The sequence below is a fragment of the Telmatherina bonti genome (genome assembly GCF_933228915.1).
Source record: "Telmatherina bonti genome assembly, chromosome: 2".
Classification (NCBI taxonomy): domain Eukaryota; kingdom Metazoa; phylum Chordata; class Actinopteri; order Atheriniformes; family Telmatherinidae; genus Telmatherina; species Telmatherina bonti.
The window spans coordinates 12,960,342-12,978,991 of record NC_136620.1 but is presented as its reverse complement, the minus strand read 5'-3'; the positions used below and the strand labels follow the sequence as shown (position 1 = coordinate 12,978,991).

At 37.8% G+C, this 18,650-nt stretch overlaps 1 protein-coding gene across 1 annotated transcript in view; it reads left to right on the top strand.

Annotated features, from left to right (window-relative positions):
• Positions 1-10,549: 10,549 nt before the first annotated feature.
• Positions 10,550-18,650, top strand: part of LOC306763558 (BTB/POZ domain-containing protein 10-like) — a 29,436-nt gene continuing 21,335 nt past the window's right edge. Inside the window, exon 1 of the mRNA XM_079250395.1 lies at positions 10,550-10,685. Coding sequence (XP_079106521.1) covers positions 10,681-10,685 — 5 coding nt within the window. The 5' untranslated portion in view covers positions 10,550-10,680. The remainder of the gene's footprint in view (positions 10,686-18,650) is intronic.

The following is an 18,650-nucleotide window of genomic DNA, read 5'->3' as shown; positions in this document are numbered from 1 at the left end:
TTAATCCCAAAAAACAAAACTGGGGGCATGCAGAAACAGGAGGTACCAAAGACCAACAAAATGAACCAGCAATCAGGAACAGAAACCAAGGGCTGTAAGGTCAAGGTCAACTTCATTTATACAGCACATTTCCAAACAGTAACACTGCTCCCAAAGTGCTGAACAATATAAAAGAACACACACAGAAAACAGTACAATAATAGACTATTGCAACCATGAATTTAAAAAATCAGTAAATAATTTGGACTTAAGTTAATAAAGAGTCTCTGTTAGCCTGAGTTGAACGCTTGTGCAAAGAAATGTGTTTTAAGCAAAGACTTAAAACTGTCAACAGAAGGTGCAGCTTGTACGTGCAAAGGGAGATTAATACAAATATAAATACACAGGAACAAAACAAGACACAGGTGAAGTGAATGAAATAAACAAGACCAGGTGAACTAATGAACAGGAAACAAGACATGAAGGAACTAAACAAGGAAAACTACAAACTAAAACAGGAAACCAGAACTAAGATACAAATCAAGAGACCATCATGACATAGCTGTTGGGTGTAGATAGATGCAAAAACTGCCATCATGAATGTTGATAGAAAAATCTGACTGATTTTCTTTTCATCTATGTATACAGTAGACTTTGCATTTCTGATCTTCTCTGATCTTGAGATTGATAGGCTGTTGGATCCATTTAATTTGAGTCAGATGTGTTGTAGCAGGGACACCAAACCTGCAGGACTGTGGCCCACGTGGGACTGAATTAAATAGCCCTGTTATACTGTATATTAATGGCACAAGGGGTCTTATTTGTGTTTTTTGTCACGTGTGGTTTTGGTTCATTGGTTTCAGCAGGAAGAGGGTGGTGAAGGTGCTTCTTACTGCTGTTTTGGTTTAGATCTGAGCTTCTTTCCAAGCCAGGCTGCTGAGCTTGGGACATATACTGATGTCTCTCCTCTAAAATGATCCAAGCATTGATGTGTTCATACTTTAGTGCATCCCAGAAATACTTCCTGAATTGCTACAAACGAGCTCCAAAGCATGGGGCATTACATCCTATCACTCCTGGCCACTGACTCGAGCTAGCTCTGACCCTGGATCTGTTCTCCTCTCATTTAATCTCTGAGCCTGGTTCACTCTGTCATGGCCTTTAGACTTGGCTATGATTGATGGATTAAGGATCTGGACCTTGTTTGGATATTTGGCTTCTGTCCCCTTGTCCTAACACATCACGAATGTCATTCAATATCTGGTTAATCTCTGCAAGCCTATATTCCTCAGTTCTCCCTGCCATCTGACTGAAGATTACCCATCATTCCCTGTGCCTACCTACCTCCAGACTGACTCAACTCCTTCTCAACCCCAACTACAAACATCAAGAGGTGTATAAAGTAGAAGTAGAAGTAGAAGCTCTTTCCAACCACTCACTAAACCAGATGAATGTAATCAGCTCAGCTCCACTGCAGGTAGATGAGCCTGTTAGTTAAAACACTTTTAAGTTCTAAATGCATCGTTAAAAACATGCCAGGACTTCTACTTTACTTTTACTTAGACTTCTACTTTATAACATCTGTAAACATCACTGCATCTTCTACCATCCAGCCCTGTATCATCAACTTGGTTTGTCGTAACTCTTACGTGAGTTCCTTCAGTCTGCTAGAAACTCGAAATCTGGTTGTTTTTTATTTACTAAATTACAGTTTTTGTTTGTTTGTTTTTCTTTGACTCTGATGATGTCATGATGTGGAGTTTGTTTTGTCTTTTTAGTTCTGGTTTTGTTTAGTAGTTTTCCTTGTTTAGTTCTCTCATGTCTTGTTTTCCGTTTTACCTTCCTTTGCCTTCATTAAATCCACCTGGACTCAATTAGTTTATTAATACCCCTGTGTCTTGTTGTGTTTCCCTGTATTTAAACCCCTCAGTTTCCTCTCCCACTTGCTGGTTCATTGTGTTGTTTTAGCCTTTCTGTAGTGGCCTGTTTGGTCTTCGTCCTTTCTGTTTAGTTTAAAGATTAAAACCTTGTTCCTACATTTGGTCTGCCTCCTGCCTCTCTGTCTTGCATTTGGGTCCCCACACCCCCGCGAACTTTGACAGCTGAGGTTTTCCATCTAGCTGACTTTACCAGCAAACTTCATCCCAGTTCCTGCTCATCACCCCAGTGCTCCATGGCATTCCCTGATCTATTAAAGCCTTTATCATAATTATTGTTGTCACTGGCCTTTTCTGAGTCAGTCAGATACTCGTCTGTTACAACAGTTTTATCATCATTTACCTTTTTGGGTTCTGAAACAAATCTAATTCTATATAATCGGAATAAATTATTTGACTAATTAGTTGTATCATGAAAGTGGAAAAATAAATTGTGGCACTGGTTTCTCTGGACACCCAATACTGAAGATATATTAAACGTCTAAGTCTGGGAAACCGTTTCCTCGGCTGATCACCATATGTGTTGTGATGATGAAAACTGAGCAAAAACAAAAAGGAAAAAGAACAAATCACCATCCCTGACGTAGATGTGTGTATCATTTTTTTTTTTAATATATATTTTTTACATTTTTTTATTAATAAAAAAAGAGAGAAAAAAAGATGTGTGTATCATTTTTTTTAAAATATATATATATTTTTTTTTTTTATTAATAAAAAAAGAGAAAAAAAAAAGATGTGTGTATCATTGTTTTCCGTGGGTGCTTGAGGAGTTTCAGGAAGATTTCCGCTGCCTTTCAGATCTTAAATGACCACAATAACTCTGAGTGGGTTGAGAACACGTCTCGGCTTCTGTGCCCTCAGGTTTCTGTTAAGACTTCGGTCTATTTTGGATCTCTTTTAAAAAAGTAGAAAAAGCCACATGAAGCCCAGCAAAACTGTGACACAACATAAATGGATCATTTACATCAAAATCTCCTGCATGTCCCATGATATCTAATTTCATTATGTGGAGATCCGGGTTATCTCCTGAAACCCTCATTACATCATATAATCCCTCATCTTAGTGTCCATGTCCGTGTTCTTCATGTTGGGAGTATTACATTGTTGCCTGAGGAGAGTTTTCTGTTGCTGCACTATCACCTCACAGAGCTGGAAACAAATCCCAAATGTGTGTGTGCAGGTGTGTGTATAAATATGACTTTTACAAAGAGAAAATTAATGAATGTACTCAGATTAATTTACTACATTTCTTAAACATGCCTATTTTCTTTTCTTTTTTTTTTTGTGAAAAAAGCAGACTTCTGGTTTAAAATGTTCACTAAATGCAGCAGTAGCTCAACTATCTGAACACATGGCTGATATCAGATCTGTCTTTCTAGGACGACCAACAACTTTAATAAGATTAAAGTCTCCTACTCTGAGTTATTGACAGACAGAAACCTGAATGTTGCAAACTAAATGGCCCCCACATCGTCTCTGTAGATATAATTTACTCTACCAAAACAAGTATATTTCTTTATAATGTTAAAATGCTTTATGACAAAAATAAGTACCGCTTTGTGTTTAAAAAGATATCAAAATAACAAGCTAGAAAGCTGATAACAGGGTTTTTGTTTTGTACTTTATTGAAAAATTTCCAAAACAGTTACTATGTGTTATAACAGTAATAAAGCTGCATATAATTTAACCTTCAATCCAGTTATGAAAGATGCAAAAACAAAATATCTAAAATAAGGTATTTTTGGGCTTTTTTGTTTTGTTTTTTTCCACGAGTGTTATATCTGATCATACATATCTCTCTCTCTCTCTCTCTCTCTCTCTCTCTCTCTCTCTCTCTCTCTCTCTCTCTCTCTCTATATATATATATATATATATATATATATATATATATATATATATATATATATATATAGAGAGAGAGAGAGAGAGAGAGAGAGAGAGAGAGAGAGATACATATATACATATGCTGATATGGTAGGACTGAAAGCTGGACAAGTCATTTACTAGGTTAAAAGTCAGCAAATCAGCACCACAAGAATTCCAGAAGTAAAGGGGAAAACTTAGATGGGAAAAGTATGTTTTCAACGTGGCAGCAAACACACAGATACTCTAAAATGAATTGACCCAGACAATCTGAAGAGATCTCTGTATTAAGGGGACAAAGCCAAGCATGTGTATTGAATTGCTGGTTTTCAGGCCTTCAGATGTCACTTGATTAAACACAGACAACTCAGTAGTGAAAATATTTTAATGATTTCAGGAATTGTTCTGAAAACAATATTATTGATCAGCTTTTGTAAATGCAAATTGCACCTCAAGTAAACCTGAGACAAAGTGGAAAACTGTCCTTTTGTCACTTATTTACTCCCCATTTAAATATTAACTCTACGTTCGAGTCTTGTCGAGTAGCTTGCCTTTCTCATCCACCTGATTTGCAGCAGCTGATGTCAGGTTAATGGCGATGCCCAACTGTGTTAGCACATTTTGCACAGCAGCTTCAGTCATGCTGAAAAACGATCTGTCTCAAATCATCTCGTTTTCCGACTGCCGCATTTTCTGATGTCACTTTGGCTGAAGGGGTCGCCATCTTATGTAATTGCTGTCCCTTGAAGTCATCCTGCCTCCTTGCTTTTTCATGCTATAGGTGAAAACCCTGCACATTGAGTAAGCATGAGGTAATATGGACGACATGTTGCAGGACATAAGCGAAGGTCAGAGGTCAATGTGCTCAGCAGATGTCATTTTAACAGGCTGTGGCCAGTGTGGTCCGTAATAGTATCACAGGAGAGCAAGAGGAGGTCAGTGTCGCTGAAGGGCTCTGCCGATCGCCATAAATCTTATTGCACTGGTATGTAAACAGCTTTAATCGCTGACCATTAAAACCATTTGTTTATGGCCCAACACGTGCAAACGCTGCTTTCATGGGACAATAAAAACTGCTGTTTAACTTATATTTTAAATTGCTTAATTAAAAGATTTTTTGTTAGAGCAGTAACAGAAATATGTTGACAGATACAAAACCTCATACTGAGCCTTCTCTGCTGGTCCCGTCATGCCCCGTTTTGCTAGAGGGAACAGAGGGAGGAGTCCAGAACAGCCCACGAGGATGATGATCATCATGGTTTTTAGAGAGCAAGAACTCCAGCTTGTCCTGGTAAAACGTCCCCTCTTCTGTCCAGGTGGTCTTCATGACGAGATATACCACTCTACAAGCACAGGGGGGAGTTTAATCACCACTTTTTTAATAATCTTCAGTTGAGTATAAACCAAGATTTAGAGCACAGGTGTCAAACTTCAGTCCTCGAGGGCAAGTGTTTCCTTCAGGTTTCTGTTGTCTCCCTGCTCCAACACACCTGACCAAAATGAATGAATAGCTTGACAAGAAGCTGTTGGATCCGTTTGATCTGAATCAGGTGTGTTGGTGCAGGGACACAACAAAAACCTGCCAGATACCGGTCCTCGAGGACTGGAGTTAGAGACCCCTGATTTAGTGGTGTTGAAACACACACATAGCCATCCCTTGCTCTTTCTACATTTAGAAAACTCATACCATGATGGTTACCTAATGTGTAATGTATGCGACCATAATAAGAAACTCGGGGCTTCTTTTTAGCGTGAGCTATTCGCTTCTGCGGCTTGACGACCCTTCGGGACACCTGTGGCTGAAAACCGAAGGGGTAAAGAAGAGTTTGACCCAGATGATCGCATGACAGACAGGAAGCAGACATTTAGAAATGATTGTTGGTCTGACGTTCAGGAAAAATTTGATTTAGTAAACAAGGACTAGTTGACATTGCTAGTGTTCATAGTTTTAGTTTTTTGTGCCAGCTTGGGAGGGATGCTAAGTGAGCTAAATATTTACTTTCAAATAAAGGACTTCTCTCAATAAAGTTTGATGTATCAGGACATAACAGTGTCACCAGGTCATAAATATGAATTCAGAAGAGCTGCAAAGCATGAAAAATTATATAATTGTTTTTGGAAAAAAAAGCCTGAATGCAAAGTGTTGAAAAGGTAAATGCACTCCACAACACAAAAACATGTGAAAGCCCCTTTAGCAGCAATAATTTGAAGTACTTGTTTTCTGCATATTAACTTCTCTCTTTGTTGTGGAAGAATTTTGCTCTGTGTCTGCTTTGATTGGTCGAAGTTTTCTGCACAGCTTCCAACACAATCAGGTTGAGTTCTGGACTTTGTCTGGACCACTGTAACACCTCATTTTATATCTTTTCAGCCTTTTTTTTTAGATTTGTAGCTGTTTTGTGGGAATTGTCCTGTTGCATGTCAGACCAGTGGCATCACATTTGACCCTGGAACACACTCATACACAGATGAAGTTGGTAAATTGGTTAGTAAAAGTTTATTTTTACCGCCTCTCAATATATAAAATCACAAAGTGCTTCACATGAGCAAACAATACAAAAACCAAACACATTTATGGTCCACTCAATGACTGCAAGGAGCTCATCACCCGTCCACCGGCACGCTTGGCGGTTGTGATGTTTGTGCTAGCATGCAGTATTTGGTGATGCTGTGCAGTATGACCAAAGATGTCCACTTTGGCAGATCAGTCTGCAGGAAATATGCAAATTAACCTAAACTGTGTTGCTATGTTGTTTTCCTGTCCCGACTTTCTGCTCCTGGGAAGCTTGGCAACTGTAGAAGGATGGACACTTAGTTGTTTGATAAAGGCCTCATAACCTTTCCCAGATTAATGGGCAGCAGCAACTGCTGCTTCCAAACGTCAGCATGCGGATTAGGGTGTCTGTGGTTTTCATTTCCTTGTGATGGTCCTAGATCTAATACAAGGCTGAAACGGATGGGCTATTGCTGGGGAAGGACCAGTTCTGGCTTCAAACATTAAAAGGCCTCCTCATTGTCTGTTTTTAAACATTTCTTCTTAAAATCCACATATTTCCTTCATATTTACCACTGATTAAGGTGATGCTTTTATGTCGTTAAGGTTTTAAACCCTGAAAGCCCAACCTTAGAACAACTGGGCAGAAAAGTAAATTTTCTTTCATCTGAAGTCTTCATTTGTCCCTTTAACAACATTTGAAACATTTAAAAAATTTTAAAAAAAACCCAAAACATTCATTACCATGTAATTGGTCTGAATTATTGTAGTGTAATTTCCTGCTTTCTGGTGTCTGCCAGGAGACAGGAGACCAGTATCATACGGTGTACAAAAGGGCTTTGACTAAAGTTTCCACCACAAAGTGATCCAAAATTTTTCAGAAACTGTGTCAGACACAATACACTTGGCTTCATAGGGTTAAAGTGTTGCTGGTCATTTTATATCTCCTTCACTAAAGATGTGCTCCAATATATATATATGTATATATATATGTATATATATATATATATATATATATATATATATATATATATATTTCACTCACCGTCCTTTTACTGCAGAATTAATCCCAGAAGTTAGTTCGAGTTTTGGAAAAAAAAAAAGTCTGATAAGATTGCAACATAATTTATAATAAGCTTGCTAAGTTCAATGATTGATCCGAAATAAAATAAAAGGAGGGAGGATTTACCTCAGGGGGCGTCCTTTACAGTGAATGGAGAGGTGCAGTAAGCACAGGGAAATCAACAGGATTTTAAATACCATATTCAGCAAACTCACTTCAGATACCTGTCAAAATAAAAATGAGATGTTTTTCCCTTTATTTGGCATTTCTCTGCAAAAACAGTCTTAACAATTGTATGACATTTATCATTATATCGGAGTCAGTGAGGAGGTTTGTCATTATTTTTGTAGGCTACCACAGGCTTTTAAAGTGCTTTTATTATTTTTTAATCCTCACATTTTAAAATTGTAAACATATATCAATTTTTTTTAAAAAAAAAAAAAAGAAGAAGAAGAAAATAACATAATGTAATTTAAGGTGTTTGGCCTCCAAATTGCAGATGAGTGGCAGCCCAAAAGTAAACATACCTGCAGTGGGGTTGCTCTTTCCTCGGTCTGACAGGAGTTGTGGTAGTTTCATATGAGTCACTATATATATATATATATATATATATATATATATATATATATATATATATATATATATATATATATATATATATATATATATATTGCATGTGACTTGAGATGTAATATGAAGCATGTTTCTTGAGAATTTCTTAATGGAAACTTCTCTGTTGTCAATGAGTAAACACACCTCTGTAAATGGCAATGATTTTAAGATGTTCAGTGACCCTAACTGACACACACACGCACAAGCATGCATGCCCAGCAGTCACGTCCAAGACAGTGACGACAACGGCATCACCCACTGACACACCTCCTGAACTCCCACTTACTCTTTGATTCAGGATGTTTCCTCTGACGTCAACTTGGTATAAAAGCTCTTTTTTGAGAGGCAAACTCATTAAAACATTGTTAATTCTTGAGTTAAGTGTCTATGTAACCAGGGAGACTACCTAATAGTCAATGAGAGTCATAAATCCATCCAAATGTTGGCTCTATTGTTGTGAGGGACGCTGGGGGTGAGACAATAAAGGTCACATCAGATGTGGACAAATAGGTCTGGTCAGTTCACAGTGATAGAGAAAAAACAAAAGAGAAGCATGTAAAATTGAAAATGTGGGAGAAAACTATACTACACACACTTGCACACAAAGTTTGGAAATGGGTTGTTTTAGATGGGGAGAGTGTTTTACTCACAAAAACTAAGAGTAGAACAGTTTCACTGTGGAATTCCTAATATTTCAACCTGATTTTCTGTGTTCATTGTCAACACTTTAACAATAAATTGAGGCAGCTAAATGCCCCATGTAAAACAAATCAATAGATTTATGTCATGACGACATAGGCATTCCTGTAAAAGACTGGAATGCTGGTGCTTGGCCGTGTTTTTCCAAGTCAAAAAGGTGTGAAGGTTTTTCAGTTCAAAGCCATTCATTCGGTGCAGTATGACAGTGGTTAAAGCTAAGAGGAGGTGTTGTCATTCATGTCCTGCCCCCTTCAGGAGCTGAGGTATGACATCAACAGCAATAATGAGGGCAGCTCATCAACGCCGGACACCAGGGCTATTTAAAGACCTTGGGAAGACCACTACTTATCATAACTAATAGGAGCTAACCACCAAACCAGAGTGACTCATATGAAACTACCACAACTCCTGTCAGACCGAGGAAAGAGCAACCCCACTGCAGGTATGTTTACTTTTGGGCTGCCACTCATCGGCAATTTGGAGGCCAAACACCTTAAATTACATTGTTATTTTCTTCTTCTTCTTTTTTAAAAAAAAAATTGATATATGTTTACAATTTTAAAATGTGAGGATTAAAAAATAATAAAAGCACTTTTAAAGCCTGTGGTAGCCTACAAAAATAATGACAAACCTCCTCACTGACTCCGAAATAATGATAAATGTCTTACAATTGTTAAGACTGTTTTTGCAGAGAAATGCCAAATAAAGGGAAAAACATCTCATTTTTATTTTGACAGGTATCTGAAGTGAGTTTGCTGAATATGGTATTTAAAATCCTGTTGATTTCCCTGTGCTTACTGCACCTCTCCATTCACTGTAAAGGACGCCCCCTGAGGTAAATCCTCCCTCCTTTTATTTTATTTCGGATCAATCATTGAACTTAGCAAGCTTATTATAAATTATGTCGCAATCTTATCAGACTTTTTTTTTTTCAAAACTTGAACTAACTTCTGGGATTAATTCTGCAGTAAAAGGACGGTGAGTGAAATGCAGCTGATGCACAACCTCGGACAGTACAAGCAGGTGCAGGAGCGCAGGGAGTGGCTCCAGATTTGGCTCCGCGGCATCCATAACGCCGGGGCCCGGGGCAGCAGCGGCGAGGCGGACCGGAGGGGGCCGAGGCTGCGTCTGGAGGAGCTAACCGAGCTCAGCGACCTTACCGCAGAAGAGATCCAGCATGCTCTAGACTTCTTGGAGAAACTCGTCGAGGCAAAACAGACATGATTCTCTATCCTCTTTTTCTTAATATTATATAATTTGACTGTTTAAAGTTGCTGCAACCTGTCCCAATTTTTCTACATTTTACATTTCTGTTTTTTCTGTCAATATCAAACTTCAAATTTTGATTTTTTTTTTTTTTGCATTTATATTATTTATTTATTTTTATTTATCAAATTAATATTTATGAGACAGTGCCTCGATTAGGCAAACCTCCCTTGACATCTACGCACTTTTATTCAAAAGGTAGGGGAATAGTTCATAAAACTTATACAACTTGAAGGAGACAGGCTGAGTTGGACCAATGTCTTTTTACATGTTATTTATTCATTTCATACTATTTTTTGTTTTGTTTATTTAATGTAAGTAATATTTAAATATGATCAATATCATTATTATTACTTGACAGTAAGCTCATTGTATGAACTTAATGCTTAAACCAAAAAAGAAATTGTGTTCTTTCAGGTTTAACGATGCCTGTTTTTTGTTAGGCTGAGTAGTTTTTTACAATTTTGATTAATTGAAATAAAAATAATGTGATTTTTATTTTCTTGTGTGGTTATTTATAATTTACAAGCTATTAAAGAAAAAAAAATCACAGCGGCCCTTGTTTGGCATGAATGTTAGTCTCGCGATACTTTCCGCGAGAGTTCCGCTCTCCGATATCAATACAAATCCATAAGCAGCAAGTAGTGGTTTGTGTAAAGGAACATTTTCTGCGAAAAATTGAAGATTTCTCTTCTCCAAGTCTGCATTTGACTGCACAGCTGGATGCTCTAGATACCAGATAAAACGTCAAACTGGAATGCAACGAAATGAGGTAGAGAAAAGTCATTTAAAACTCTTGTTTTTGCGGAAACTAGCTAGCGGCTAGGTAGATGTTTAGCTTTGTGCTAGATCACAAGCTAACCAAAAAGTCTCCTTACAGCATGTGTTCAATGCAACAACAAGAAAACTGATGGTTTTAATCACAATAAGATACTCTTAAAATATCAGAGCGACTGCATCTCCTTTGATAAAGCAACTTTAAAGTGTCAGAATTGTGATGTGATGTTGACTGAAACGCCATGGAGATAAAATATTCTTCTTTACATGGCATGTTAGTTGAACTGGTTTTAAACTCTTTACAGACATATAAACACATGTGATGAGTTCATGTCCATGAGCTACGTGAATTATCCCCCTGAAGGTTTAAGACAACTTCTATAGGTATTAAACTGCTTTGTCTTTATGTTTGGATTAATTGTATGACCACTTTTGTTTTTTATATTTTACTATCAAAGCCCACCACATCCACATAAATAAAGGTTTGTTGAAGTTAGAAGGACCATAATAATTAGGGCTGTGATGATATGCTTTTGTTTCGATTCCATATGTTTGGGTGCCGATTCGATTTAAATTGCGATTCTCTCAATTGTTTGATATTGCTGATTTTTGTATATTAAAAAACAAAATAATTGTAAAAAACTTTTTTTTTTGCTTGTCATTTTACTTGATTTAAATTAGGAAAAAAACAACACAGTAGCCAGACCATCATACTGCTACTGTAACGCTCAAGAAGACAAGTAAAAAGATCAATTAAAAACAATAAAAATGACAAACATTTTTATAATGGATTAGTTTTATTTGTTTGAAAAAAAATCAATTTTAAAATTGTGAAGCAAAAATTCCCGATTTTCGATTCTTCGATTCCATTTTCCCACCCCTAATAATAATATTTGTGTGACAACTGTGGTACCCGAAAACCATCAGCTCTTTAATTTAACTTCAGTTGCATTATATATTTCATATTTAACTCTTTATTCTGGCAATCCTTTGCTGTTAAATTTATATTCCTAGACATTTTGATTTGTCAAGAATTGTGACTCCATAACACACAGGTATAATAGAGGGCACATATTTTCTTCCTTGTAACTACAGGAACTCTAATTTTTGTATTCATGTAAAACAACAGATACCTGACATACATTTTTACAAGTTCACTGCTACCAAGGTTGAGAGCAGCCATGAAAGCTCATATGTAAACTTGTCCATCGATCTTCATGGATTTCATGCTAAGATCATAGACTGTAATGTTACCCCAGAGGTTTCCACTTGAGGGTTCCTACTGTATCATTTCATGCTGCAATCAGACACTGCCTCCTGCTAAAAGGATTTTCCAAAGGTGTCAAGACCTGATCCAACATTTGCTGGCAGATTGCTTTTGACTGGATGCTTCTGTGTGGTTCTTCCTTTCACCTTCGCTGTAGCATCAGCACATCATGTATGACAAAATTATGTATTAGTTTTAAATGTTGATTTAAGAAAAATGCAATTTATTCCCACAGAATGCTAGGAATGCTTCAATACGGATATCAGTATCAGTATTGGCTCAATACCGTGTGTGTGTAATCCTACTTGGTAGTAATGAAAGTGTACCTATACCACTACTGATACCTGATACCCTACTAGTCAAGCCAGTGCAAATGTGTTTGATGACATGCTTCGGACATGTTTTAAAAGAAATAAATGCCTTGAATGTTAAAATGTGACATTTTTTGTTACACTAAAAGCTAGATCTTTGTTTCAAAACCACATATGTATAGTTGTATTTGAGTAAAATGTTCCAAATCAAAATAAAACTTTAAATAATTAGATCTGTAATGTTGTTATATTTGTATTGGTGAGGTAACTTAAAAAAGGATGGGTCATTTATTACAACCTAATGAAATCTTACATAGTTATAACAGCAATAATAACCATGTTCAAATAAACAGATTTGGTATCGGCAAATGTCTGTATCTGTAGATATTCACATTTCAAATATCAGTATCTCCGATTTTGGGAACTCCCAAAAAGTGAATCAGTGCATCCCTACATTATGCCAATAACCTTTGTTTTTTGGTGGGGATGGGGGTGGGCAAGTGAGGCTTTTCTTTTAAAAGCTTAAATTCAGTCAGAAAAATTAGAAACCCCCTCAGGTTTTAGAGGGTATTAAAACTGATTTTTTTTTTTTTTTTATTGTTTTCTTAAAGAGCACTTTTCAACCTGATTTATCAAGTACACACAATACTGATCTTAACTTTTATCCAAATCTTTATGGAAAGCTGACATTGCGTTATTACCTTGTTATATAAGGTTATGCTGCTGTGGTGTTGTTTAAAATGATACTTGAAACTTAATGGACAGATTTGAATTAAAATATGGCTAAGAAATGACCAGCCTTTATTATCTTTTAGTGTCGGCTGTCTTGGCTTTACTTCCTCAATTCTTTCTGTCTGTGTGAAATCTTGGCTAATTTGCATTGACGTAGAAACTCTGAGGTGTGCTCTGCACTGTCCTCTGGTGGATGTACTGGATAACAGCCATGCCGGCGTAAACGACAGATAAGTGCAGATGTTTTAAACCAGTTTCCCAATCCAGGTCCTAGTGGCCCTCTGCCCTGCATGTTTTAGACATGTTCCTCCTCCAAAACACCTGAGTCAGATTATGTAATTTTCTCAATAAGTTCTTTGCACCTTGTCAATGATCCCTTTATTTAATTCAGTTGTGATAAAGTAGAGTTACTAAGAAAACATGCAGGGCAGAGGGTCCTGAGGACCTGGATTGGGAAACACTGTTTAAACAGACAAACCTATTAATATACCTATGTAAAGGGAGATTAAATAGGACTTTAGCTGTTGTTCACTATCAAGGATTTAAAATATGTACAGTTTTAGTGCTGGGTCAAATTACAGTAATCACAGTGACATTATTGCACGTGTCTACCATCAGTCCATCAACTTTCAAAGCTGAAGTTTTAGCAGCCTGTTCGTAGAACAAACAAAGAAACACTGAAACATATTTGCATGGAAATTAAATTAAAAATGAAAAATGCAACACAGTTCTGGCAGATGATTAAATTAGAGTACAGCAGTGACACAGTTTGTTATCGTGCGGTTTCAAGGTTGTATTATTTATCTGGGACTTTAGTATGTCTACCGCTCGGGGAAAAAGCTGTTCGGCCACCTGTTTGTGTGTGTTTTGGCCAGTTAAAGTCTACCTGATGGGAGTGTTGTGAAGAGGGAATTCCCAGGATGTGTGCTGCCCTTGTCATGACGCATTTTGTGTTGATGTTGATCAGTTCTCAGAAAGAGGGGCCGACAGTCCCCTCGGCTATCCTTACAATCTGTTGTAGGGTTTTTTTTCTGTACCAGTGCAACCAGAGTATGGCAATAAGTCAGCTGACCAAAGAGCTGTGCACAAATTAAAGTTTAATAACAAAACAAATGGGATGGAAAAAAGCAATAATAATAATTTTGTCCATTAATATGTTATCTTTTAGTCCATCTGTGTGTCTGACTCTTTATTAGTTCATTAGTTGTGCTTAGATGGAGAGCTTGTAATTATCTGGTCAACTCAGAGCTGGCCTTCGCCTTTATGAGGCCCCAAAAAGATTTGATTTGGGGTCTGCTCCTAGACTATCTCACCGATGTTTAACTTTTACTGGTGCTCGGCCATCTCTTACATTGTAACACACCAGTTCATTTGCATTATATGAATGGTGCTTGGTTTTAAACTCCACTGGGGTGGCAAATTCAGAAATGCAAAAATGCAACTATTAAGTTTTCAGTTTAATGATTTTTTTTATTATTTGGATCTGGGGTACCAAAGTGTGCAACAATGTAATCTTGCAGTTCAAAGTAGCTTAAAACTGTAGCTAGTGGGGCTGTGACGATATGCTTTCCCGACCCGATTCGATTTTTTGGGTGCTGATTTGATTTAAATTGCGATTCTCAGGATTCTTCGATATTGCTAATTTTTGTAGACTAAAAACAACTTTTTTTGCTTGTCATTTTTCTTCATTTCAATTAGAAAAAATTGCAGACCACCATTCTCCTGCTACATTGCCCAAGAAGACAAGTCCTGGCAAGAATAAAAAAATGACAAAAGTTTGTATAACATTAAGTTAGTATAATGTATTAATTTTATTTATTTGGAAAAAAAAAATTCCCCCAAAAAATCTATTTTAAAATTCTGAAGCAAAAAATCCTAATATTCAATTTTTTTTATTTGATTTCCCATCCATAGTAGCAACTTGTTCATGTTTTCTTATGCTAGTGAACTACAATGCTCTGCTGCACAATAAGCTGCATGAACTGTACATGAGAGGCAGCTGGATTTTATTAAACTTGTATTATCTACATGATTTAAATGTTATAAAATCACGTATTTACTTTTGCCAAGAAGGTTATGTTTTACCTGGCGTTTATTTGTTTGTCTGTTTGTGTCCAAGACAACTCAAAGTTATGATATTTATGAAATTTTCAGGAATTGTTGGAAATGTGAAAAGGACAAACTGATTTAATTCTGGTGGTGATCCAGATCAATGTTTGGATCCAGGAACTTTTTAATGGCCTTAACTTTCAACCAGGTGCTTTTCTAGTTTTTTTCTTTGTTTTTATTTTATTTTCGTTAGTTGTGTAAATGACCTTTTTAGTTGAATTATTCAGTTCCAGTTTTTTTCTTTTATTTTATTAAAATATCTTACATTTCAAACTCACTTTGGGGGCCCCTGGTGGCAGCTGCTGAGTTCGTGTATGTGGACCAGTTGTGAAATATTCTTGTTTTTTTGTTTTGTTTTTTTAATAAAAGAGAAAGCTGCTTAATTTTTTTTTTTTTTTCCATGAAAATCAATGTTTAGTCGTATTTTCCCCAGCTTTTTTTTTTAGGGGAAAATGACGCTGCTGATATCCCAATAAATTTCCGACTTAAATTAACAACCAGCTGCAATCAAACGCACCACGGAAAGATAGAACACGAAGAGGGTGCGATTTTACAAGCAGTCCGTGAAGGCAGCACCGCTTTGATTCAGTCGAGCACGCGGCCATTCACAGTTTCAGGTCTCTCCTGTGACTGAATGACGGTACAGGTGCGCGCGGCTCCTTCGCCAAACAGACGCATTGGAAAGCTTTGTGTTGAAGCGGTGCATTTCATCAGCCAGTTAAAGTCCAGCTCCAGTGTGTCAAACGATGCTGGTGAAGTTGGAAAGTAATGAGCGAGGATGCTGAAGCCGCCGGGAAGCCCGCTTTGTTCGGAGGAGCGCAAGGCTTTTGTGCCGCTGTCATCCCGCAGCTTGTTCCCTGCTGCTTTGTCTTCACTTGGCCCTCTGACACCGACTGGTATGTGCACGTCCGCCTTCACAGGGTGGAAGATTTTAGCTCTGTCATTGTGTTTCATGCAGATACTGTGGCTGCTTACTGGAAGGAAGTGGAACAGAGCCTCGAAGGAGAGCCAGCGAACAAAGTCTTTTCCTTGATGGGACTGTGTTACTCTTTAACAGTGGAATAGTGGGCTTAGGGTGCACATTTATTTATTTAAATACAGTTTAGGATCAAAATAGATTTTTTTTTTTTTTTTATTAGCAAACAGTTTAATTTCTTTGGATTTATGTAGATTGCTCTTTTGTTGAATTTCATCCCACGTTTGCTTAACAGCAGCTTCTTTGCATTTGCTCATCAGTCTGTCGGTGTCAGCAGCCCCCTAAATAATTCATTGGACCCTCATAGCTCTCCCCCTCAGGCTTTTAATAGACTGCCGGACACCTTGAATCTTTGTCTGAGAAATTGTCTCCTGAGTAAAAAAAAAAAAAAAAAGTCTGTGAACTTGTTTTTCTAGATTTCAACAGATTGAACCTACATCTATTTTTTTTTATATGTATTTAGTTGTACTCATTGCAGACATTGACCCGTACAGGATAAAAACAAGGGGAAACTGTGATATAAATGGTGTTGGCACCTTGTTGAAGAGTAAAATCCCGCTTTAGTTCTTTCTGGCTGTGAGGCATCTTGGCTGTGGTGTATTTGCATTGCCTTGTGGAAGATGAGAGTATCTGGCTGCCCCGAGTGAAATATTGCCTCCTCAGTTCCTTTGTTCCCTCCACCCTGCTGGTCTGGCTTCTGGCTGCCAGCCTGTTTGGCTGGAAGAACCTCTTTTATTTGAATTGCCCCAGTTGTGCCAAACATGAGAATCCCATTGGAGATAAAACATCCCTTTGTGCCGTGTCAAACACTCTGGTAAAGAAGCACATTACCATCCATCACAGTGCACTAGACTGAGCAGGTACCAAACATTTTTTAAAGGACTTTCCTTTTATATTTTATGCTTCGATTAACGTGTGTGTCTGTCATATTTGTACATGGAGGTGTGTGCTTGTTTTGTGCACCATCCCTGCCAGATTGTTCCGCTGCTTACGCAGAACCAGAGGCAGAGGTGTTTGTGTGCACATTTCTTCCTCTCCTCATGATGGTGACCCTCTTCAAGGACATTGCCAGAGTCTGCAAAAACACACGTTACAAACCGGAAATATGAGGTTTTTGGTTTTCTGGAGGTAGAAGTGGCACCGAAGGTTTTTAGTTTTGTTTTTAGACTACAAAAATCCTCTGTTTAATGACATTTTTTAAATCTTTTGTGGTCACTTAGGGTTTGTAATCTTGATTTGTGTACAGGATTGAGTTTTCTGTATCACATACTGATGGGATGGCATCAAGTAGAAATGAGCGTGTGACCTTGATTGGGTGTAACAGAGGTGTACCGTCACCGCACTGCACCTGTGATGTTGTCCTCAGCTTGCAGGTCTTGCTTCATCACGACTGTTTGTCTGGGTCTCTCCCCACATTGACAAATGACCAATTAGCCACTCGATCAGTCTGTCATGCAGCCGGTCAGCCAGTCCTCTCAGAAGCAGAGGCAACCCAGCCATCCGGCACACAGAGATGTCAGCTAAAATCCAGCTGGGCTGCCAGCCTTTGAGGCTTTGCCAAAACATACGAAAGCCTGTTTCTTGGACATGGTGCATGGAAACTAAAGGCTTTAGTTGTTTTTTGCCCATTTATCTGAATCTTCATGTCAGTGGTTCCCAACATGGAGTCCCCAAAGAGAAAGAGGGGTCCCTCATGGTTGTGACTGGACAAAGACTGTGTGGTAAAGTTAGGCTATGTCCACATGATGAGTTGAGGTGTGTCTGCCAAAGTTTCATCAATTTAGCAGTTTGTTTACATGGAATTGATGTTATGAGAGCCTGGAAACAAAACTAGTCCCAAAGTGAATAAATGAGATGAATAAATGGTTTTAAATGTGTATCTTTAGTCAAAAAAAAAAGAAAAATATCTTTATCTCAAAGGGCAGGAAAGGAGTCATTCATGACCAGAAGTTAACTAAAACATGGGTTCAGGGGCGTTAGGGGTCTCTTGATGCTTGGTTATTATATAGGGAGTCCTGAAGGAAACTGCAATGGGAACCACTGGTGCAGAGTAGGAACCAGAGCTCTAAGCGTCTTGCTGTTCCTCTGCTGTTATTAGTGTGGATAGTCGTCATAATTCAGAGCAGCTCCTCCCATGAGAACCAGGCGCTCTTTATTACTGAGACCTGGATGTGTTTCTGCCATAAAAGCTCAACCCTGGTGATCAGATTGTCAGATATGCTGTCGCCATGGAATTCAAGGCGACTGAGCCATCAGCACAACTATGGGAAAGGAGTTGGTCTATACAGAAATGAGTTTAGTGTCATTGGATAGTTTGTGTCTTAACATTTAAAACTGTTTATTTTCATCAGGGACATGTGTTTTTATGGCATGTTTCAGTGGGAATTTGGTTATATTCCTGTTCCTCAGTAATTTAATAGGAAAATCAATCAGTATCTATTCTGCCTTTTTTCCCTCAAATGAAAGCTAAATACCCAACATTCCCGTCTCTTTAAATGTGCAGATTTTCTGCTTCTTTCAGCTTGCGGATGACATTTTAGAACGGTTGAAGTCCCGGTTCATCCT